This window comes from Grampus griseus (genome assembly GCF_964374135.1).
Source record: "Grampus griseus genome assembly, chromosome: 20".
NCBI lineage: Eukaryota > Metazoa > Chordata > Mammalia > Artiodactyla > Delphinidae > Grampus > Grampus griseus.
Genome location: NC_139014.1, coordinates 51659520 through 51684064, shown reverse-complemented (window position 1 = coordinate 51684064; position 24545 = coordinate 51659520). Strand labels below are relative to the sequence as shown.

The 24545-nt window shown below is 54.4% G+C and overlaps 1 protein-coding gene across 2 annotated transcripts in view; it reads left to right on the top strand.

Annotated features, from left to right (window-relative positions):
- Positions 1 to 533: 533 nt before the first annotated feature.
- ABR (ABR activator of RhoGEF and GTPase) overlaps positions 534 to 24545 on the top strand; it is a gene marked incomplete at its 5' end in the record, with an annotated part of 92674 nt that continues 68662 nt past the window's right edge. The window contains 2 exons of one of the 2 annotated variants that reach the window (XM_082678749.1): positions 534 to 815; positions 21296 to 21394. In XM_082678749.1, the coding sequence (XP_082534875.1) occupies positions 534 to 815; positions 21296 to 21394 (381 nt within the window). Of the gene's footprint in view, positions 816 to 12887; positions 13146 to 21295; positions 21395 to 24545 lie in introns of those variants that run through there. The other variant, XM_082678750.1, reaches the window with a different exon arrangement.

Here is a 24545-nt window from a genome sequence, read left to right as displayed (position 1 = left end):
TAAGTGCCGGCTTTCGAGAAGTCTGCTGTGCAACCGCATGCCTGCCAGGCCCGGCCGCCTTCTCGCCCATGCTCTGCCAGCCTTGGGCTCTGACCTTTGTGGAGCCTTGTTCGAGGGGTGAGGGCTCCCTCGGGTGCCGTTCCTCAGCCCCCACCCCGAACCCTGCTCTGCCCCCCGATCCAGGGATGGGGCTCAGTGTACAAATGGTACCCAAAGAGGAGGGGCTCAGGAAGTGACATCGCTCGGCCCGCCCGCACCTCCTTATTCCCTATAAAAAGCAAAATGGTGACTCAGGAGAGTTGGAAGCGTCCTGCTGCCTGCTACCACTGTTAATTTTTAGACTTGGAATTAGGCAGGAGGCAAAGGAAACAGCAGCTCGAAATACGCGACTGACATGCTATTAAGCCGGTGGCAATAGCGGAGGCGCTCCCGGTCGACTCCCAGCGGCGCCTGAACCGCAGCGCCTGGTGCCTGCTGGCGCTCCGGGCCGCGCAGCCCTGCCCGGGCTGGGCGTGGATGGTGCGGCCCGGGGCATGGCAGCTGGGGACCGCCGCCGGCGCCCACTGCGCTACCAGTCCCTGGCAGCCCTCGTGGAGGACTCTCAGTGGCCTTTCTTGTTCCTTGTCTCAGACTTCAGCTACGGGGCAGACGACTACGACGGAGAGGGGAATGAAGAGCAGAAGGGGCCCCCGGAGGGCTCGGAGACCATGCCGTACATCGATGAGTCGCCCACCATGTCGCCCCAGCTCAGTGCCCGGAACCAGGGTGGCGGGGACAGCATCTCCCCCACCCCACCTGAGGGGCTGGCACCTGGGGTAGGTACACCTGCTTTTCCTTCTGGGTTTGGGAAGAGGGGGCTTTGGGGGAGGGGGGGCAGGCAGGCATGGGTGTCGTGGGCCAGGCTCTGCTTGGAGCGCTACTGGGGTGCAGGACTCGGGAAATTTGGGCTTGCTCTTGGTGCTCCTGGGCCTCTCAGATTAGCCCCCGCCCCCCGCCTGCTGGTCTCTCTGCCACTGCTGCACCTACCCCTGCCTCTTCTACCAGCCATCTGCTTCCCCTGCCTCCTGGACACCTCACTTGCTCTTTCAGCTTTCTCTCTCAGTTCTTCTCTAGCAGGATGGGACCTTGTGGGAGGGAACAGGCTCTCCGCTCTGGACCCGGGCTGGGCAGTGGCTGCATATGTGAGTTGTGGGCTATAAACGCACAGGTCCCAGCTCAGCAAACCAAGGCTGGCCTCGGCGCGGCAGTGGGGGGAGTGAGCAGCTCCTGTAGCATTCCCTGAGGACCCAGGGCCCCGTCCAGCCCTCCTCTGTTGACTCTGGAAGGGAATGAGCCGTAATGGTGTCCACCTCTCCTCTTGTCCACCGATGAGAGCTCTGCTCCAAAGAGAAGCATTTTACAAGCAATATTGAGGATGTGCTCCGAGACAGGCGGAGGGATAGAGATGCGAGGAGGTTTGCAATCCTTGTAATTAATGCTGTTCCTGGGCCCAGAGACCAGCTCTGTCCGTGCTCAGCTTGTGCGAGTGTGTCTGAGACACAAGAGCAAGTGAGACAGAGGGATTCCTGGGGGCTATTTTTCAGAAATTGGGAAGAATCAAATTTCTTCTTGGGCGGGGGGTGGGGGGGTGGCTTGGATTGCTTGGTCCTGCTTGGTAGGGGGCGTGTCCAGGTGTGTTTTGTAGGGGGGGGTCCCCTTTCTTCCCTCTATTACCCTCGAGGAGCAGTCACTGAGTTGCTGCAAGATACTTGTTTCTCTCCTGCAGGGCCCAGCACACACCCACTCCAGCCAGGGGACTGCCTGGACCCTACCATTTCTTGCGAACCCCCTGCTTCCTTCCCTCCCAGCCTCCTCGGCCACCCTCCACCCCTGCGTAGAGCTCTCACCCCCTCTTCACACAGCCGGGTGGCTGTTATAGCCTTTGGCAACAAGGGCCTTGGCAACCAGCTTCCCACTTGGGGGAAGCCACATTGTTGCCATGGCAACAGAAGCCTAGGCAGAGCTTACCAGCTGCCAGGCAGTGCAAGTTTGGGAAGGGATGGTGGGGGCAGGTGGGAGGTGGAAGTGATGGGCAAGGGCATCGATCAGGTTCAGGCCCCCCACAGCTGACGTTCTGGGGTATTGTCCTGTCGTCCTAAGGAAGGGTGGCAGGTGAGAGACAGCCATCTTGGACCTGCGGGGCAGGATTCTTGCTACTGATGGAGGAGAGGGTGCTCTGGGACCTGAACTGACTCTAACCAGGGGAAGCAAAGTGACAGCTCTCGCTTCCCGTCTCTGCCTTTAGGTCTCTGACCACAACAGGGCTTAGAGACATCCCCCTCCCATCCCGGAGACTCAGCTATTACCCCTGTGAGCTGGTGCAGAAAGAGTCACTGTAGGACTCAACACAGCACCAGGAATCCTGGCTGAGAGTTGAGAACGTGTGGCCAGATTAGAGCCACTTGCTGAAGAGAAAAGCCATTTATTTCCCTTTCTCCTCTGCCTTCCTGTCCTGTCTCCTTCCCTCATCACATGACCACCTTGCTGGAGTGCTTTTTGTCCATCGACTTTTAGGTTCCCTGGTGGAAGGTACTCAGGTGCTTTCTCTAGTGAAACGGGTCACAGGCATAACAGGGAGATGCCCCCACCTGGAGCTCTGAGGCTTCGGGGCAGGGACTTCCTTTACTACGATGCTGCCCATTTTGCTTGGTGACTCCCAAGGGAAGAGCTTGGTTTGAGGACTTTGAAATCCAAGAGATGCTACAGTGACAACTGACCAAAGTGCTTGCGAAGCCCAGGATTAATTTTTGCACCATTGTCTAGAAATTATACAAGGTAGGGGTGGGGAGCATTAATCCAACTTGGGGATCCTAGCAAAGATTCCAGCCCAGTGTACCCGCTGCCTGCCTACCTTCCCTCCTGAGTTGCATTTCTGCCCTCTCTGCTGTGTCACTGGCCCCATCTAGTGGACTCAGCAAGTATTGCTGTGTACGTTGGGGTGCTGGAGAGAGTTGACACACCTCTTCCGGAGTACTTGAGGGCTGTTTCAGTTTTTTTTTAAAAAAAAAAAAGGAAAGAAAAAGAAAGCCAAGGTTTCTGCTGCTTGGCTCTGCTCATTTGACCAGGCAGGTCCCCTCCCTGCCAGGCTTCCTGTTGGGGCGTTGGGAACCAAGGGGACTTTTGGACCAAATCAGATGATTGTTCTAGATATTCAGATATCTACCCTCTGGCAGCCGGACATTCCACACGTAAATGTGCATCCAACTTGTTCCTGGAAGCCCAAGGTTTGGTCTTTATATTAGGGTTCTCCAGAGAAACAGAACCATTAGGATACAGAGAGAGAAGGATTGATTTATTAGAAGGAATTGTCTCACTAGATTATGGAGACTGAAAGGTCCCAAGATCTGCAGTCAGCAAGCTAGAGACCCGGGAGAACGGACAGTATAGTTAGTTCCAGTCTGAGTCCAAAGGCTGGAGAATCAGGAGAGTTGATGGTGTAAGCTCTAGTCCGTATTGAGTCCAAAGGCAGGAGAAGACCTATGTCCCAGCTCAAAGACAGGCAGAGAGAGTGAATTCTCCCTTATTTAGCCTTTTTGTTCTATCCAGACCTTCAACTGATGAGATGAGGCCCACCCACATTGGGAAGGCAACCTGCTTTACTCAGTCAACTGATTCAAGTGTTAATCTCATCCAGAAACACCCTCACAGACACACCCAGAATAATGTGTGGCCAAACGTCTAGGTATCTGTGGCCCCGTCAGGTTGATGCATAAAACTAGCCCTCACGGTCTTACTCTCCCAGCAGCTCAGAGAATGGAAGGGACGTGAGCTCTGCATAGATGAACATGTTCTGCTCTCTAGCTGTGGGACTCTGGATCAGTGTCATAGCCCCTCTGAGCCTCAGTTTCCTCATCTCTAAATAGGACTAATCACCTGAAGGGTTGTTGAGAGGACGGACTGGGATAGCTCAGGTGAGGCCTGCAGCGCTGGGCCTGGCTCACTGTGGGTCCTCAGTCCTTGGCACCCAGGGCCCACGAGACTCTTCTCACCAGCCGTTAGAGGGGTGGGGAGCCCAGAGCACTGCGAGGACCTGGTCTAATGAAATATTTGCTGGACAGCAACTGAATCTGCTTTTGCAACCTCCTTTCTGGGGTCAGATCTGTCCTCCCAGGTGTGGTAGCCCAGATGAAACTGGGTCTCCGGTGTTGCAGGACAAATGCTCTTCACTCCCCAGAACGCCCTGCAGCCTCACTCTGCCCTCACCTTAGATGTGCCCCAGTGTGCAGCCCAGCGAGGTATCAGGGTGAAAGTTGAAGCCCCGCCCTTCAGACCCTCACTCTCCCCAAGCCCAGGCTGAGTACAGCTCCCTCTGGTGGCTCAGTTCAGCAGAGAGGGCCTGCTTTCACCCTGGGAAGGACGGGCGGGACTCTGCATCTCACTGACAAGCGGGGCACATGTTCCCCTGCCAGGACCGTGGTCATTCAGAAAAGCGTGTGCCCCACAAGCCATGGACTCCTCTGACTCCCCTCTCGGGAGGCACCGTGAAAAGGGGCCACAAGGCAGAGAGAAGATCTGGTTGTTGTCTCAGTGCCACCACTTCCTAGCTGTGTGACCTGAGGGATTTCACTCATCTGAGCTCCAGTTCGCTCATCTGTAAAGTGAAGATACTGAGAATTTCCTCCCTCCTGACCTCCACAGCTCTTGGGAGGCTTCTATGAGATGCTGCCAGTAAAGTCTGTACATGTTAGTACTGCACTAACTGCTGAATTGAGGAGTTTAGACTCCAGACGGCAGGATAATTTAAAGATAGGTGGGGGAGAGTTGAGATGATCGCCGTTGTCATCCTCATCTTCCCCTCTCCCCCGCACAACCCCCCCTTCCTCACAGCTACTTAGACTCACCTTGAGCCTTTTACATGGGGAGCCAGAGATATACTTAAACTTGGTCTTTCTTTTATTCTTTTTTTTGGCCGTGCCTGCATGTGGGATCTTAGTTCCCTGACTGGGGATTGAACCCGTGCCCGTTGCATTGGAAGAGCAGAGTCTTAACCACTGGACTGTCAGGAAATCCCTAAACTTGGGTCTTTCTGACGCTGGAGTCTGTGTGGTGCTCCCAGGTCCCCTCAGATACCACCTCCCTTGTGAAGGTTTTCCAGCCCATGGCTGAGCCCTCCCCTGTCTGGGGACCATGCACAGTTACTTGTGGGGCACGTCTGCCCTGCGAGATCCAGAGCCCTGATCCCCGATCATCTCCGGGACCCGCATCAGCAGCTCCCGGGCACCTAGGAGTATTCACCCGGCGTTTATGGAATTGAATCAAGTAGCACTGGGTTGGCCAGGGAGCAGGGAGGCAGGGCAGATACAGTCTCAGGGGATGAAGCTAGGACGAACTGCTGCCCCCTCTTCCCTTCCTGGTCCCTTCTGAAGCCTTGGGGTTTGGGATCTGAGGTGCAGGACGAGGAGGTCGCTTCTAGGTGAAAGGAGAAGCCACGTGGCAAGCCGGGAACATCTGAGGTGGTGTCCCGGTCTGCTCTCTTTGGACGGCGTTCGAGGCCTGGGCTGGGTGGGTTGGCGGCTGCCCTTTATCTTTACGCCTCCCAGGAGTTTCCAGATGCAGGTAAAACCAGAGACATCTCTCCTCAGGTTGCCGACCTCCTGCCTCAGCAGCCTTGCTCCCCATTGCCCCCGTTCTGGATCTTGGTCCCCACTCCAAAGAGGAGGAGCTTGCCTGGCTCCCACTACGTGCCAGGTGCTTCATCACCACCTATCCCTGCAACCACTGGGAGAGCCCCCCATTTTGTAGATGAAGGAGCTATGGCTCAGGGGGTTCCTTGGCTTGTGTGAGTTGAGGGGGATGTGAATAGGAAGTAGGGAGACAGTGCTCTGGTTGTGGTCCTCAGCCCCTCCATGGCTGGTGCTCCCTGGCATTTCTGGCTCATCGCCCCCCTTTCACACATGGCTGGGATCTGGGCTTCCCTGACTGACCACACGCAGCCGACCTGGAGCATCCCGTAGTGCTCACAGCCTGCCTGGGATCTCCCTCTCCCTGCTACTGTGCTGTGTGTTTCACATCAGCCAGTAAGGCGACTTCCAAAGCAACATGTATTCGGTGAAGGTTTGCTCATCTCCTGCAGGTCCCGGGGACAGTGGATAGGAGAGTGAGCCAGACCCATTCTCTGTCCTTGAGGTTCGGGAGTCTTTGGGGGTGGGGCAGGGAGGCCAACCGACCCGCCTAATCGCACCAAGAGGTGTGAAATTGCCCCTGAGAACGCCTTCAGTTTGAGACGTTTGGCCACACAGGTGAGCCGCCAGGGGGCAGAGGCTGGATGTCCCCCTGGGCTCTGGGTTCTGCCAGGGTGCAGAAGGGCAGGGAGCATCCCAGCAGCAGGCTGGCTCTTACCCACGGACTCTCTTTTCCATCCTCCTCACCTAGTTCCTCCGCTAGTGGGTGCTAGCACTTTCTTCCCACGATGATGCTCTGATGATGCCCTTGTGGACCTTCCTCCCACAGGGTTATGGGCTGGTTGCTTCTGTCTGAAAAGCCACACAGCCCCCCTCCTGCCTATGTGGCAGAAAAAAGAAGAGAAAGAAGAGAAACGCTTCCATAGCACTTACTAAATGCCAGGCACTGTTGTAGCACTTTATAAATACTAACTCATTTAGTCCTCACCACACCTTGGGAAGTAGGCACCGTTACTGCCCCATTTTACAGATGTGAAAACTAAGGTGCAAAGAGGTGACATAACCCACCTGAGGTCCCACAGCGGGTCAGTGGTGGGTGCTCACCACCGCTGTTCTCTGCCACCTCTCCAAAACAGGAACCTCAGTGCCCTTGCCTTATGTCTTTCTGGTTCTGTGATTTTGGATAACCTGTAGAGTCTTGGTCCCCTCAGCTGTAAATAAGGATATATACCTCCTATCTGGAAGGGCTGCTGGGAGGACCGAGTGACACAGTGCCCCTGGCACTGGCCCCTGGGGTCAGTTCTCATTGGCCCAGGGTCTGCTGAGCTCCAGAAAGTCTGGAGGTGGGACTTGAGCTCCTACCAAGGAAGTTGGAAGGGCCAGGGATAGGCAGAGAGGAGGGAGAGGGGGCTCCAAGCCAGGTCAAGGCCTGGAGGTGAGAATGCACCTGGCCCTTTCATGGGACAGCAAACAGCAGAAGTTGTTGTCAACCGTTTGATCAGTTGAGTCATCAGCAAGGGCCCCACTGCCCTTGTTAGGGCTGACTTGGTGGCTTCCTGCTGGGTACAGAGTGAGCAGTGTTTTAGAAACAGTAATCTGATGTCAGCAGGAGGGATGCACTGAAACACTGTCTGGTCACTCCCTGTAAAATTCTTCAATGCCTGCCCGTAGCAATGCTGTCAAGGCCGCGCCTGACCTGACCACTCGACCTCTGCCTACCTCTGCAGGCTCATTACAACCTCCCAGCTAGACTGTGAGCTCTGCCACGGAGCTTTGTCACTTTTGTACCAAAATGTTTGCTCACTGCAAACTGTAGTGCCTAGAACTGCGCCTGGCACATAAGAGATGCCTAGTAAGTATTGGTTGAATGGATGAAGACTTGCCACCCAGACTGAACTCATTTCATTATGCCTCATGCTATCCTGTCTGCCCCTGAGTCCCCCTGGCATGGCTAATCCCTGTTCATTTTCAGGTAGAAGTTTCTTTTGTTTTGTTTTGTTTTGTTTTTTGCGGTACGCGGGCCTCTCACTGTTGTGGCCTCTCCCATTGCGGAGCACAGGCTCCGGACGCGCAGGCTCAGCGGCCATGGCTCACGGGCCCAGCCGCTCTGCGGCATGTGGGATCTTCCCGGACCGGGGCACGAACCCGTGTCCCCTGCATTGGCAGGCGGACTCTCAACCACTGCGCCACCAGGGAAGCCCCAGGTAGGAGTTTTAATGTCACCTCCTCTGGAGAACCTTCTGTGACTCTCTACTTGCCCAATTATAGCACTTACCACACTTCTTTTTTAAATTTCTTTATTTTTCCTGATTACATCACTGAAAATTCTAACTTTACAGAAACATATAATATGGAAAGTGAAAGTCTCCTTAAGTCTCATCCTACAGAGAGAATGTCTGTTAAGAGACATCTTCTTTTTCCATGTGAGATAGTACATATATATATATATACACATATATGTAAAAAGTACATTTTTCTCTGTGTATATATTACATATATATACGTTTTAAAAAAGTGGGATCATACTATTAATACTGTTATGCAATTTTCTCTGGTTATTTAATAAGTCTTGGACATCTTGCATATCAGTAATTAAAGACCAACTCATTCTCCTTCATGACTGTATGCAGTGTTTCTTTTAATGGTTGTACCATAATTCCCTTAGCCAGTCCTCTTCTGTTAGACATTTGGGCTGTTTCCAGTCTTTCACTGGTGTAACCATCATTGCAGTGAACATCTTTGTACAAAGATCTTTGAGTCCTTGTAGAAATGTTTTTGCAGAAAAATTCCTTAATGTGGAGGTGCTGAGTCAGAGGGTGAGAACACATGAAATCACAATAGCTTTTTCCACGTTATTCTTTCTGGAATAGTTGTACCTTAGCCCCAGAGTTCTGAGATCGTGCCCTTCCCCTGGCCCTGCCTTGGCTCACGGTGGTCAGTCTGTCCCCGAGACCATCAGCCCCCACGGAGGTAGAGACAAAGCGTCCCACTTGTGGCTGTGTCCTGGATGCTAGCACAGCACCTGGTGCATGGTGGGCAATGAATAGATACTTGTTGATTGAGTGGGTAAGGGAATGAGGGGATGGAGAATGAGTGTGAGAGAAGGCTGTTGGGTTTGGGGAGAGTAAACTGTTGGTGGCGTGGAAAGCGTGGATTTGGTGGGTGTCTGAAATCTCAGTCCGTGCCCCTTGTTCGGGGGGGAGTGGTTCCCGCCCACTTCTCCAGGTTCACCACCTGCCCCTTTTCTGTCCTCCAGCTGTGCTTCCTGGGGTTCCTTACAAAACATTTTCCTCCCTTTGCCTGGAAATGCTTCCCCTTTTTAAGATGCTGCTCAGAAGCCACGCCTCTGTGGAGCTTTACCTCTCAGGCAGGGTTAGTGCCTTTGTCCTGTGTCCCCACTGTGTTGACCAGTGAGAACACTGCCTCATTTGTTTATATGTCCTTCACCCCCTGTGGGTTGAGAGCATTCTAATGGCAAGGCCTGTGTCTCCCAGGTCTGTGTATTTGTAATGCCAGGCCTTCTCTGGGTTGAATGAACAGATAGGTGGACAGGCAAGATCAGAAGTCAAAGTGGAATATTATTGCGGTTATGTAGGTGTGAGATTCTACAAACCTTGGTTGGGGTGGCGGCTTTGGAAAAGGAAGAGAAGGAAGAACCAAGGGGACTTGGTGAAAGGGACGTGGGGCCCGAGGGGAGGAAGAGTCACAAGATGGCGGCCCCGCCAACAGAAGTGGAGAAGCCAGAAGGGGAGGCCGGTTTAGGGAGGGGGAAGGGTCGTTTGGTCTGGAGATGTGGAGCTGAGGGGCTGCTCATGGGACAAGTGAGGAGAACCAGCTGACAGCACAGATGTCACACTGCAGCAGAGCAAGATGTTGGAGCTGCAGATGGTGATGGGTAGCCGTTGGCCTAGCAGTGAGAAGGGATGAGTTCTCCAAGGATAGAGAGCAGAGGGCTGCGGCCTGGTCCGAAGGGGCGACTCCACACGTACAGGAGGCAGGAAGAAGAAGGGCCAGCCGGAACCAGAGCGATCAGAGGCAGCATCAGCACGGCCACAGAAGCTGAGGGATTTAAGAGCAGCCAGACTGCAGAGGCTGAGGAGCAGAGAAGGCGGCCTCTGACTTTGGAATAAGGCCGTTTAGAGGCCTTTGGAGCAGCTGCTTCTCTGGAGAGGAGGGTCCGGAGCCAGGCCAAAGCAGGCAGAGTTGTAGAGGACGCAGGGAGGAAGCTCGTGTCCAGGGCATTGGTAGGGGAAAGGGAGGAAGCACCATTGGGACTTGTGAGTCACTTCCCTCCAGGGGCAGAACTGAGTGGAGTCTGTGTGCCCAGTGGAGATGGAAGGGCATTCAAATTACTCACTGGAATTTCCAGCCAACCCGGGTGGGGTGGAGTGGAGATGCCTTGGATGTTCAGGGAGCAGCTTCTGAGAGCTTTCAGAGTTTGGAAGAAGTGGGTGTCGACACTGCCGTGCTAGGTAGGGGCATGGGGAGTGGAGACAGGGGTACTCTCGGAGACTCCTGAGGGCCCCTCATGTTCCTTTGGGTGGGGGAAGGGACACTGTGCCGGGGGGGGGGTCCCTTGGGCTGTTAGGCCCTTCTCCCATTACACCTGCTTGTCCGACCGGAGCGGGCAGCCCATGCCGTGCACTCGGAGCCTGCAGGATGGGAGACAGACTGGCACAGAGCCCCGGGCTGGCACACTTGTGCCCTGGGGAATGCCAGGCCTGGTTTTTCCCAAGCGCTGGGAACAGCCTCACCCGCCCAAACCAAATGAGGAATTGTGGCTGAGAGGGCCCTTCAGATCTACGCCAGCTATTTATAACCCAGCCCAGGCGGGGACAGGGAAGAACCAGGGATGAGGGAGAGGGCGGGTGTGGGGTGGGCTGTGCCGCTGGGGAGCCCCGTCAGCCCTGAGGCCCCAGAGAACCTACGCCAAATCCCTCGGTCTGCATTTCAGCTATGGTGACAGGGAGAAACCTTTTACTGGTGAGGACAGCTCTAACAGAATGGCAGGAGCCCCACCCAGAGCTCAGAACCTCCACAGACTTTTTTGGGGGAGTTGGGATAAGGAACCATGTCCATTCCTCTCCTTTTTCCCTCCTCGCTCTTCCTCAACCCTCCACCCAGCTTGGAGGATCAGTCAAGGGCCCTGTTCTCAGCTGAGATGCCCAGTGGGAAGGAGAGGTGATGACCCCAGGTGGGCCTAGGATGGCGCGCCGTTAACCCCCCCTTTGGAATGCATTTCCAAACGAGCTCCGAAGAGCTGGACTCTTCCCCCTGTGGCCATACAGTTGCCACCTGACAGGGGATGTGCCGTGTGTATAAGGAGGCCGGTGGTAGACACACGAGGCATTAATGGACAACTCAGACACTGTATCATTAAGAACCACACTGGCTGGTCTGGCAACTGTGTACTGGGAGAGACACTTGTGAGCTAGAAGCATCAGGAAGATTTTGAGGAAATCCCTGACTAGAGACATGGTTTGGGGGCTGGTGGGAGATTGAGGGGATTGGCGTGAGTGGGGCTGGAGCTTCAGGGCTCATTACTCAGAATCCGGAGTTTTCACTTGATCTGTCCGGCTGGTGGCACGTATTATACAGGTTTATAAAGATAAGTAGTGGGCTGGTCGTGTGTGAAGCTGAATTTGATTCCAAGATGCCAGGTCCAGTGATGAAATGGGACAGAGGTGATATTAAAGGAACAACCCCCCCCACACACACACCCCTCCCAACCTTCCCTCAAAGAAACACAACCAACTGCAAGAAGGCAGCAACCTTGTCTGTGGGCTTGATTCAGTGCACAGATGTGTTTCATTGAGACTGCATCATGTTTTGTTTTTTAAATATAATTTATCTGCAATCATTTTTAAGTTGAGAGCTATCACCTAACAATCCGGATTCCAGCTTCTCTTGAACAATCCAAGATGGGGCAACCTTGAGCCTGCACTGCCCCTGGCAGCCAGCAGCTGGAGCTGAGTGACAGTTTCTTCAGTTCACCTGGTCCCTACCTGGCTCATTTCACTAACTAATCTTACCTGCACCCTCTTGGGTGCTGGAGTTGGCAACCTTTGCCCTAGGTATTGTGAAAGAGCTTTTCCCAGCTGCTGCCCTTAAACTCCACCCCCATGAGAGTAGATGGATTACATCTCTGGATGGGGCTAGGGGACCAGAGTTTAGCTTCTGTAACCATGGAAGAAGCCAGGGGAAGCAGGCTGGGGGTGGGCAGGGCTGGCGTGCTCCTGGTCCTGGGTTAAGTGTACCCTCCCCTGTGGGGCTGGTTCTACTGGGCCCAGGCCCCTCTTGAGGGAGAAGAGCTCTGAGGAGGTGTGGTGTTGCTAATCTGTGAGTAGGAGGTGTGGCACCTCCGGCTGCCCGAGGCGGCCCAGCTGCAGCCCCTGGCTGGCACTTGTGCTTTCGTGGCGAGGCAGGTCAGGCCTCCTTTGCACAAAGCCTTGTTCCCTCAGCCACGGTGGCGATGTAAAGAAACTATGGTTTCTCACCAGGGCTTGGCCTCCCTTCCTCAAAGGTGTCAGAGCCTGAGGCGGAAATGAGAAGGGGCTCGTAGGCATCCCAAGGTGACACCGAGGTTGGCCCGGGGGCCCGCGAGGCTGTGCGGGCAGCTGCTCGTCCGCTCCGCCCCCGCCTGCCCGCGGGGCCGGTGAGGGGCTGTAAATAAAGCCTGTCTCTGGGAAGCGGACCTCCCCCTGCGCCCGGCCCGGCTGCGGCCTCGTCGCCCCTCCTCCGCGCTCCCGAAGCCTCCGCCAGCCGGCTGGCCCGGCGACCGCAGAGAGGGAACGGCTCCACCTCACCCGTCGAGTCGTGCATTTCCTGTGTCTTGAGAGCGAACGCGAACCTCCGCGTCCAGGAGGGCGGGATCTGTGGGGCCGGCGGCGGCGGCGGCGGCGGCGGCGGGGCGCCCGGCCGGGCTGGGAGCGGCGGCAGGGAGCGGGGCCCCGCCTGCCTGGAGAGCCGGCGCGCACGGCAGGAAGGGCCGCGGCGGCCGGCAGGGGCGCGCGGGCTCCGGTGACAGCCCTGGAATCGCGGCGGCGGCAGCGGCGGCGGAGCTCCCCGCGAGAGGCAGCCGGGGCCGCACGGACGCCCCGCTTCCCCTTTCTCCGGGAGGACCCGGAGCCGGCGGGCGGGAGAAGGCTCATAATGGAGCCTTTCATCGGCAGCCGGTGGCCGGGCGCCAGGACGGACTCCGGGGAGGCCCGCGTGCTGGTTTAGGCCTGCCCTGCACGCTCTTCCCGTCCCCGCCTGCCGGCCTCGCTCCTGGGCGCCGGCGGCCACGGCTGCCGCTGCCGCTGCTGCTGGGACCCTGCTTCCTGTTTGCCCTCCGCGGCTCCCGCTGCCATGGAAGAGGAAGAGGAGGCGATAGGCTTTTTGGACAAGGTCCTGGAGGATGAAGATGTGTTTCTCCTGGAGGAGTGCGAGCTGGGAACCCCGACCAGCCCCGGCTCAGGGTCCCCATTCTTGGTGGCTGTGAAGGTGGGAATGTGACACGCCCTGGATGCTTGTCGGGGGAGGGGGCAGGGCTCGCAGCTCTGACTGCCGAAGTCTGTGCGGCAGAAATGGCTGATTTGTGCACAAACCTTGTGGCCGAGTGGAAGCACCTCAGCCTGAGAGGGGCTGGCGCCTGCCTGCCAAGGGATGCAAGGGGCTGTGCTCTGGGCACAGCTGTTCCTGGGGGAGAGGCGCAGTGCCCGCCGCCTCCCCCTGGACCAGTTGTCCTGAGGGGGAGTGGCTGCTGGCTTTCCCCAGGCCAGTTGTGCAGAGGGCTTTCTCTGGCAGTGACATGAGTCCCCTGGTGGGCACGCCAGTGGTGTCAGCCTGCTGCCCCAGAGGGGCTGGTCGACGTGAAACTAGGAGGCCGTAATTCCTTGTTTCCATGGCAGCAGTGGGATAAGTGCACTTGTGAAGTTCAGGCCAAGGGAGCCACTCTCTTCCAAGCAAGTGGAATCTGGTGAATCTGGGCTAGGGCATGAGAGCATTTGGAGAGATCGAGAGCCAGAGGTCCCTGAACTTCCTTGAAGGGAAAGAATTGGATCAGCCGAAGAGGGGCGGTAACAGCTGGCTTGGAGGCAGGAGCCAGGTGGCTAGGCACTTTACCCAAGGTGGGCATAGGCAGGAAGCATCTGCTGGACCCCAGCCCACCGACTCTGGGGCTGTCTCGGCAGCAATGCCTCTGTTTAATCAGAGAAGTTGCCTCGAAGGTAGAGCAGGAGGGGAGTGGTTGCCTCAATCCCCTTCTCTTCACGCCCCCCCACCCCGCCCCAGGGGCCGGGATTCCACTTGAAAGTGCACCAGTGCTGCCTAAGGCATGCGCACCACACCGTCCTTCCTTTCTTTCACCTCTAACCTCAGTGTTTTGCTCATCTCCTCTCTGTTCTGTGGCTTGAAGGGAGGGCCAGTGAGAACGTATGGCAGGGAGTTCACAGACTGCAAGCCAGGCTGCCTAACAGAGCGCCCATCTTGTGGGGCCCGAGCCTGTCTGCCCTGGCAGCACTGCACCCCAGAGGGCATGGTGCACGGAGCATTGCTCTGGGCAGGAGGCTGTCGCTGAGCCTCTCTGGGCCTCTTTGTCCCTCCTGTAAGATGGGGATCACTGCCCTGCTCCACCCGTGCTACAGTGTGGGTCAGAGGAGGAGCTAATGGAGGTAAAAATAGACTGCAGACCCACGGTTAGATGGCTGATGTGTGGAAGGGGCGGAGCAGTCGCTGTAGGCCTGGGTGTGGGGCAGAGAGGAGCCGTAACGGGAGGCTGGCAGTGGCTGGCGCCCCAGCCCTGGTTTTCTCATCTGGTGCTACCTCTGCACACTGGGGTAAGTCACATCTCTCACTGGGCCCCCAGGGCCTTGCCCTTAGGGTCTGCCCAGCCATCCCAGGAACAGGATGGGGAAAAGTCTGTTTATGAGGCAAGAGCACCTGCTGGGAGCTTAGTAGTAGTAGTGTGTAGGGTGGGACCTCTGTGGGTTCCTAACGGCCCTTCTCTGAGACACCCTCCCCAGCACAGATGGGGTTCCACTCATATGCTGCCTTATGGGTCCTCCCTTACTCTGGACCTCTAGTCTGGCTTATACCGGGCTAGCCCCTGTTTCATTCTGTTTGGAACTCTAGACGTGTGCCTCTCTCCTCCAGGGCAGGGCCCTCTTGTTTTCATTGTGAACGCTGCACGGTGCTTGGTGTGTGGCTGGTGTCCAGTGGATTGGTGGAATGAGTGAGGCTCCATGGGGCCCACACAGGGCGTACCATGTCCCTGGCCTTATTCCATCTCAGAGGTGTTCTAAGGAGGAAGCACACGGATACCAAAGGGGCTTGGGTGTACATCACACCTGAAAATGCTGTTCCTCCCAGAGCCCTGTGAGCGCCAAGATGGAGTCTTCCTCTCTGCCTCGCCGCCTCAGTGTTCCCGGACCTGTCTCCAGCACTGGGGGGAGGACCCCTTTCCTGAGTGTTGGGGGATTCCAAGCCCCCTGTCCCAGCCTGAACACGTCTAGGATGCCCTTCTCCTCTACCAGGCTTGGCCATCTATAGAGGGAGAAGACGAACAGAAAGCTCACTGATTCATTCAACAAACACTGTCAGGTTGTGTTCTATTCAAAGCAGGCTGCCTGGGGGAGGAGACAGGTGAACAAGGCTTGGTCCTTTCTCAAAAAGAGTTCACAGTTCAGGGTAAGGGGGCAAGTTCCCAGATAATAGGAACATAATGAGAAAGTAGGCAGGGCCATGAGAAGGGTTCTGATAAAAGGGTACTAAATTCAGAGGAGGAGGGACCACTTCTCGTTGAGTCAGGGCTGGACTGGGCGCATGTGTGTGCACGTGTGCGTGTGCATGTGCCCATGTGCATGTGTGAGGTCAGGGCTCATTTCTGGAGGGTGTGCTCCTGTCCTGTGCTGTGGACTGGGCATACTCCTGCCTGGTAGACTCTTCTTGGCGGCTGGTAGAGATCCAAGGCAGTTCTCTCTTTGCTATTACTTTGCTTCAGGAGTACTTAACCTTACACAGTAGTCGTGTTCCTGAGCACATGTCCAAAGGCCAGTCCTATAAATCAATCCTGTTTTCAGTGTGATTTCCGAGATGCTTCGTCTTCCTGGGGGACAGATGCGAAGATGGCAGCGGTTTTCTCCAGAGCTGGAGCTGGAGCTTGCTATGTGTTTCAACCCACACTCCCCTTTGAGGAGTTAATGGTCTATAAACGGATAATAACGTGAATACTGATAGCAGCATCACCTCCCCTCTGTAAAGCGTTGTGTACGTCCCCCAGATCTTTCATAGGATTCTATTTAAAGGTACCTAGGGCTGATAGGGGCCTTGCTATATAAAGAACTCATTTGTCAGGAATTTTGAAATCCTTTTGTAATGCAGATTAACCCTTCAGGTTAATTCTGTGCCGATTTTTAATGGATTATCTGAACAACCTGTGTTTCTCTTTCACTTGTCCAGGTCTCCGCTCCCTCCACGTGCAGTGATGGCCATGCCTGTGTCCCCCACTTAGGTTTTTTTCCCGAAGTGTGGGCCACATGTGAGATGGTTTGAGGGATGATTTTAGGTGGCACCTGGATATATATTTTGCACTTTAATAGTTAGGCGTAAATTTTAATGTATCTTAGAAAAAAAATAGGGACTTCACTGGTGGTCCAGTGGTTAAGACTCCGCGCTTCCGCTGCAGGGGGCACGGGTTCCATCCCTGGTCAGGGAGCTAAGATCCCACATGCCGCGTGATGCAACCAAAAATAAAAATAGAAAAGTGACTTGCACATCTTTCCTGTGATTTCAAATATAATGCTTGGGATAAGGCTGTGCTTTTAAGAAGCCAGTTGTTGTGAAGAACAGTATTAAGTAAATAATAGTGCCGGTGGTACGTATGACAGAACTGCAAAGGTGTGGGATGTGAATAGCTGAACTCTGAAAACACTGCTGGACCCCAAGGGACCTGCCTGCAGCTTCAGACAGCAGGGAGCCCAGAATATGGAGATCTGCCCTTTAGGAGGGTCTCCCAGCAGTGCCCGCCCCACGACCCCCCCCCCCACTCTCTATTCTGCTGAGGAATTAGCTGAAAGAGACCTCCCTGGTGCCTAGGGCTGGCGAGAGGAGAGAATGGCTGGAGTTGAGTCCCTGCATCGACTCAACTCAGGGAGGGGCCAGCTGTCCTGAGGCTGAGGCTGATACTTGGCATGGACGTAGCGCCTAGACCCAGTGGCATCTGCTCTGACCAGACCCCCCCATCCACGGGGTGCTCCTCGCAAACTGGTGTGGCCCATGGACTGAATTCTACTGTCTGTGGAGCTGCTTGGCCTAAGGCTCTGAATTGCAAGTGGCCCTGCTTGTTCAGCCCACGTTGTTGTCCTGGAGGAGGTCAAGGCTCCTGGAGAGAGTCTTGACTTGGCCTGGAACCAAACCTTTGGAGACTTTATTTAGCCCCGACTGTAGAAGACCAGGCCGGGCCAGAGCCAGCTAAGCCTTACTTGCAGATACTGTCCCTACCAGAGTGACTTGACCTCTTGGATTTGGGGCCTCAGGCTGACACTTTCAGCCCAGCAGATTATGTAAAATACTGGGCATGAACGAGCCCCCCGTGGCTGCTGCATTTCGTAAGCTCCACTTGGGGAGGAAGTGGGGACAGTGTCACTCAGATGGCAGCTTCCTTGTGCTGCAGGACTGGCAAGCAGCGTGGCACGGGCTCTGGGGGCCCTGAACTCCAGAAAACCCCTCCCTGGAGATTCTGGGTGTGTGGGCACCTCTGCAGGGCTCTTTGGGGGCAGAGACTGTCTCCTTCACTTGTCTTCCCAGTGCCGGGCACATGGTGGGGAATGAGTGAATGGATTTCGAGCCCTGGTGTTTTATGGGATGATAATAGCTCCAGGAGGATTGAAGAAACAATTGTGAATTTCCAGATATTCCAAGCCAGGGACAGGTGGGGTCTGAGGAAAGTGAAGATGGACGAGGTTTTGGGTGGTGACTGACAGCAGGCCACCCGTTGGTAAAATGCACAGAATTTAATTTCACATCCTTTCCCATCACCTCCACCCCCACGCCAGCCAAAATGTCAGGGCGAATGTGGCCCGGAGTGGGGACTCTTGGGGGTGACTACTTACTGCCTTCTGGGGGGTTCTTTCAAGATTGGACTCTGAGGTTGGAGTCTCACGAGGAGCGGGTCCTGCTGCAGTGGGCCGTCACGGGGCCTGACACAAGGGTCTGTGCTCATGCCAGGGCGGGTGAAGGTTTGGTGGGGCTGTGAGTCACCGCGTCTTCACCCTGGTCCTGGTCCAGCCAGCTCTACATTTAAGCTCACGTTGTGCTTAAGTGACTTCCTTGAGAGGGTGTTTGCCAGGCCCTCAGGCAAATCCCCAGCTGGCAGGGAACGGGAAGGGAATGGGGCACAGGAGGGGAGCGCTGGCCCCCAACGTGGAGGGCGAGTTCCCATTTGTCAGGCTGGGGAAGCAGCAGGTCTGACCTCGACCTCCACTCCCACCTCCAGGGCTGCGAGCCCTGCTCCAAGCTCCGGTCTCATTCCTTGGAGGGGGTGCTGCCTGCCTGCGATGCCCACAGCTCTGGGCAGCTGGCATTTTCCACTCTCTGTGCCTCAGAGGGATAATGATAACACCTTCTAGACTGTGGGATTCCAGTGAGTTAATCCACGGAAAGTGCTTAGAACAGTGCCTGGTACTTGTGAAACCATCAATAAATAACCATTGTCTCTCCCTAAAGCTTGGCATCCATACTGGTCTCCTAATGCCGCCGGAAACAAATTACCACACGTTTAGTGGCTTAAAACAACACAGATTTATTCTCTTACAAGTCTCAAGGGTCAACAGGGCTGCATTCCTTCTGGAAGCTCTAGGGGAGAGACCCTGTTTCCTTGCCTTTTCCAGCTTCTAGAGGCCCCCTGCATTCCTTGGCTCCTGGCCGCATCCTTTGTCTTCAAAGCCAGCAGTGTAGCATCTTTCAGTCTTGCACTCAATCTCTCCCCGTCCCCTTCCGCCTCTCCCTCTCCTTCTGCGGGCTCATAGCCTTTTCTCTTGCCTGCCTCTCACAAGGACCTTTGTGATTACATAGGGTCCACCTGATCATTCATTCCCAGGATAATCTCCCCACCTAAAAATCCTTAACTTAATCAATTTGCAAAGTCCCTTTTGCCGCATAAGGTGACATAGTCACAGGTTTTGTGGATTAGGAGGTGGACATCTTTGGCAGGACCTTGTTCTTCTATCACAGGATCAGATTACATTTCAGAGACTGGGAGAGGCAGCCTCCAGCACAAATTGCTAACTGGTTTGCAGATGGAAGGTCAAGGGTTAAGTCCTTCACCTGGGGAAAGGGCAGGAAAGCCTGTGAGAACATGCTGGGGTGGCCATGCAGCAGGGGGAAAGCAGCTCTCCTTCGGACGTAGGAGATTTCTGGTAGCTTCAGACACTCTCCCAGCTTATGCTAAGGGTGTGCATTTGATGCCCAGAGAGGGATCTGTTTGAGATTCCAGTTAAGCATCCAAAGCTTGAGAAAGGAACAGGAGAGTGAGGAAATCATCAGAGCAGTGGATGAGACGAGAATTTGGTGTTCGAAGACCTTCAGGGGAATCCCAGCTCTGCCACTTTCTGGCTGTGTGGTTCTGGGCTAGTCTCCTCCCTCTTTGAAATCTTATTTGCTTGTTTCCATTCTTATAATGGAAAAATATATTACCTCCCTCAGGGAGGTATTTGAGAGAGGAATGAAGCTAAATGAGAGAGTGGAAAGGACTTACAAGGCGCAGGTGCCCACATGTTCGGGGCATCACGTGGTGCTGGGCTTTAGGGGTGTCCAGAGGAGTGTGACGCAGGTGCTTCAAAGACCCTACAGAATCACCGGGCAGGTAACAAGACAGGGCGCGCGTCAGGTGCTGCGGCGGTGCCACAGATTCTGACACGAGGGCTGACCCTGCAGGCCAGAGGCTTCAGCTGTGTCTTCAGGAGAGAAGACCCCATGTGGGAGAAGGCATTTTAGGCAGCAGGGATGGCGAGAACCAGAGTTCAGAGGCTGGAACATTCCTGGCATGTTGGAAAGGCAGAGATCTGATGGCTGTTGGGGAGATTGGACAAGTAGGGAGAGGCACTAGGAGCCATTGCAGGTGTTTAAGGAGAGGATATGCTGAACCCGCATCACACTTTGTAGTCATATATTTATATTCACTCGGCTTTTGTGTTTTTTTGTTTGTTTTTTAACATCTTTATTGGAGTATAATTGCTTTACAATGGTGTGTTAGTTTCTGCTGTATAACAAAGTGAATCAGCTATACATATACGTAAATCCCCATATCTCCTCCCTCTCACGTCTCCCTCCCACCCTCCCTATCCCACCCCTCTAGGTGGTCACAAAGCACCAAGCTGATCTCCCTGTGCTATGTGGCTTCCGCTTTTGTTTTTTAACGTCTTTCTTTCCCACTAGATTATAAGCCACATGAGCACAGGGGCTATTGAACGCTTGTTTCCCGTTGTATCTACAGGGTCTGGTGGGCATTTGTTGAATGAATAAATAAATGAGTGAAGAACCTACTTGAGTCCCCCAGTAATCACATTTTGCAGCATTGAGTCTTTGACAAGCCTCAGGTGTAGGGTGGCGTTCTGGGAAGGTTCATCTGGCTCTGGTGAGTGGAGCGGAGGCAGGAGAGAGCGGCACTTGGAATCCAGTGGGGAGTGGGATGCTGTGGGTCTCTACCACAGCAGAGGAGAGGGTGGCGCAGAGGGAAGAATCCTTGCAAGAGATGAGCAAGGACACTTTGAAGAGCTTGGGGACTCAGTGTGGCAGAGGAGGGGGAGAGAGGAGGAAGAGGGGGCCAGGAATGACTTGGGGATCTTAGGTGACAAGAAGAATTTTACGTCTTTTCACTCAGGGAAAGTTTTCAAGCACTTTCTGTGTGCGGGGCACTGTGCTAGTTGGTGGCCACTCAAGGCTAAATGGGGTATGATCTCCACCGTAGAGGAGAAGGAATTCTGGAGGAAGGAGGAGGCCTGTTGGCGTCTGTGCCTTACACAGTCAGGAAATGCTGGCGGGGCTCGGGGGGTACAAGGGGTAAAGTTGATGGCCCACAGCCAGCACCTTCCATTGTGGGATTGAACCCCCAGGGACAGGAAGATATAGTCAGAGGTGTAGCTGGAAGGCCGCTCGGCCGGGGTTCCCATGCCCGCTTCCATCCCATCCTCTCTATCCCTACTCCTCTCTGTTTACACATCACTTCCCCGGAGCACCTCCTCTGGCCCCTGCTGTGCCCTCCACGTGACCATGCCCTGCCTCAGTCATGACTCTGATTTCCCTTCTTAACTGTCTGTATCCCACCACCCCCACCCCCATTAAACTGCTCCCACACATGGGGTCAGGTTCTTTTTTATCTTGCTCACTATTATAAGGTTGAATAGGTGGATGGATACAAATAAGGAAATGTGGGGAAAAAAAAGGATGGGAGAGAATTAAAGCAAGACATTAGCAGTAGGAGTAAGGGTGATTGTTTTTCCTTTTATATTTCTGTATTTTACAAATTTTCTATAATAAGTATTTGGCTTTTATCCCCTGCAAAAGTGTGAAAGAAGAGAAAACAGGCAAGAAAACAGGCAGCTCAGCGTTTTGGTCTCCTTGCTCATGAGCTGTTGGCTTTTGACCTGCTTTTACAGGTGGAAGCAGGGAAAGGCCTGGAGATGAGGAAGCTGGTTCTCTCAGGGTTCCTGGCCAGCGAGGAGATCTATATTAACCAGCTGGAAGCTCTGTTGCTGGTGAGTATATACTCTGGGGCCTTTGTGCTCTAAAACTGCTTTTGGAGTTGGAGAGGGAGGGGGACCTGGACCAGTCCTTCCCAGGGGCGGGGTCTGTGGTACTACTCTGCCTATGGCTTGGCAGCCAAGGTCACTGAAAAGGCCTCTCAGCCCCGGTTCTCCATTACCTGCCCTGGGAAAGGTAGAAGAAGAAGCACCACCTGGTTGGGGGTGGCAGACACTCCATCATCCCTGACTACAGTGCAGGCATTACTAATGGATCACAGTTCTCTGTCCAGCTGGGGTCTTAGCCTCCGACTCCGGCTGGTACTCTGGGCAAATCTCAACAAGTCAGTCACGTGGAGACCTCTTTGTCATCCCTAGTCCCGTTCCTTCCTTCTCCCTGGAGTAGTTAACCGGTCGCCCCATCCTGAGGCCCTCTGGCCGGAATGTGTTGAAGGGCTGTCTGTGTGGTTCTGAGAAGCTCTGAGGCATCAGACAGGCTGCCGCCCTCTGTGAACGTGCCTTAGTTTCGTCTCCAAGACGGAGGTGTTGTTGTGAGAATCGGACTGAGAGGGGAATAATACAACGTTTCCAAAAGGCAAAAGTAACCACACAGACATAAGATGTTTTTGCCTCTGAAGAAAGTGCATATGAGATGCGTCTGGATACTTACGGTGCAGAGTGATTGTGGCACGTGAAGTCCTCTTCCTTGGGTGTTGCGCAGTCTGAGACATCAGCTGGTATCAGAAAAAGGAGGGATCAGAAAGGTAGATGGAAATCAGTAGATAGTCGTTCTTACAAGAATTGTAAGATACGCGTTTATGTACTTGCTGCGATGTGAGGTACTGTCACCCGGTGTCCCAGGGGACTTGGCATTTATTACCCCAGGAGTAACTATTGAGATGAGTAGCTGCTTTGTAACATGCTGGGATGAGTCGGTGGTCGATCTCACTGGGAGTTTGTTGGTCTGCACAGTCATTTTTTCAAGGGAGGAACAGTTTGGCAGGTCCATAAGGACTCGGGTCTGGGGCCAGAGCTAGGGCAAGACTTGACGCTGCCATTAATAGTAGACTTATTGCCCCTGTCTTTCAAACTGTGCAACTTAACCATTAGTGGGTAATGTAATCAGTGTAGTGGGGTGAACCAGCATTTTAAAACAAACGAGAAAGAAAATGTTGGCCTGCATCCCATGTAGTAAGAATAAGTACTATTTCATGCAACTTTTGGCTTGTGTGGATATGTGTATGTACGTACTAGGCCACATGCTTTCTTACATGCGTTGTCGGTTTTAAAAGCCACTGGTGGGACTTTCCAGGCGGTCCAGCGGCCAAGACTTCGCACTTCCAATGCAAGGAACAAGGGTTCAATCCCTGGTTGGGAAACTATGATCCCACATGCTGCGCGGCGCAGCCAATAAATAAATAAATAAGTAAATAAATAAATACGTAAGTAAGTAATTTAAAAAAAAAAAAAAACCGGCTTTGGGCAAGCCATGGGTAACCTTCTTGAGCCTCAGTTTCCTCATCTGAAGATGAAAACAAGGCCATTACCTTCTCTCTCTCCTTCGTGGGGTTGAGCAAATCAGGTGATCCTTTTGGGGACCTAGTACAGTGCCAGGTGCTTAGACACCGAAATATCATCCGAAGGAAGGAGGACAGACAGACGAAATACACCTTACAAACTATGAATTGCTGTGCCCAGACACAGGGGCGTAGTTGTCATTACTTAAAGGATGCATATTTGAAAGAAGTTCAGAGGAACCAGACTGCCTGGCTTTGAATCCCTGCTCAACTGCTTACTAGCTACAGACTTTCAGCAGATTAATGAACCTTTGTGCCTCATTTTGTCCACCAGCAAACCGGGTATGCTAATATTAGTACTCTCTTCATGGGGCCGTCGTGACGGGTAAGTGAGTTTGCAGCGGAAGCTCTTAGAGCCTGAGTGTGAGTGGGTTCTAATTTTTCCTCCTGTTCTGGGAAAGAGCGCAGGTTAGAGCTTGTTTGTTTCTATCAACCCAGCAGTTCCCTGAAGGAAGGGGAGGTACATGTTCCCATCAGAAGCATGCCCCTCTTAGATTACAGCTCGTTCTAATCTGTCACTGGGCCTAATTTGAGTCCCATTTGTCTGGGTAAAGATAACAGATTTAGGGGCCAAAACACTCCCTACCTGCCTGCCTTTCTAACAGCTCACGCTCTCAAGGTAAAAACTGGGAGGCTGAGGCTGCCAGTCCTGGGGTGTGACCCAGGGTAGGTCCCTCCTCTTCCCCCCAGCTTGTTCATCCTGGCTTGGTTCTTTCTGGAGCAGAGGCAAGAGCTAGGGAGGGACGGGCCAGGAGGCCTGGTCTGCACCTGGAGGCCCCTCCGGAAGAGGGGGCAGGACCCTCCACGGCCACAGTCTCAGATGATAAGCCTCAGAGATGAGGAATCAAGCCCTCCTCTCTCTTCTGGAGCTGGGGGCCCTTCCCAGCTACCCAGGAGCTAAGCCCTTTGCTCTTTGGGGTGATCTGACAAAGGCGTTCAGAGAAGAAAACCTGTCTTCCCCAGCTCCCTCCGCCTCCCACGCCCAGCTCTCCTTGCCACCCTACCCCCATTCCCGCAGCTCTTCTCCTGAGTGTTTGTTCTCGGTTTCACACTTCCTGATACGCAAACAGCTGGTCGTGTGTAGCCTGGACTGTGGACACACAGACGCAGACGGGGAGGCCACACAGGAGGCTCTGTTCCCGCCGCCTGGGTTGCTGGCTGGGCAAGGTTTGGTAACCTTCCAGAACCCTCCAGGTTCCTGATGGGCTCAGATGACAAGGGAAGAGGGTCTGGGAGCTGGGGCTGAGGTGGGGAGTGGAGGAAGGGGGCAGACCAAATGCATGTAATTCTGCAAGTCTCTGCAGGCTGCAGGTGAGCTGGGTGCTCCCTCTGGCCTGCCTTTGCCTTAGCACCTTCCAGCCCTGGGTCCCACCTGGCCCTCCTCTCTTTGGCTCTCCTTCTGGAGTTTGCTTCGCTCCTTATCTGTAAGATAGGTTCAGGACGCTCCTCCCGACCCCTCCACCCCCGCCCCCAGCCTGTGGTGATAGTTACCAAAAGTACATGTGGCAGCCTCCAGGCCTCTTGGGATAGGAGGTAGAGGAAGTGGGCCGATTTCTTTCCCTGGTTTCGCAAGTCAAAAGGCAACTTGC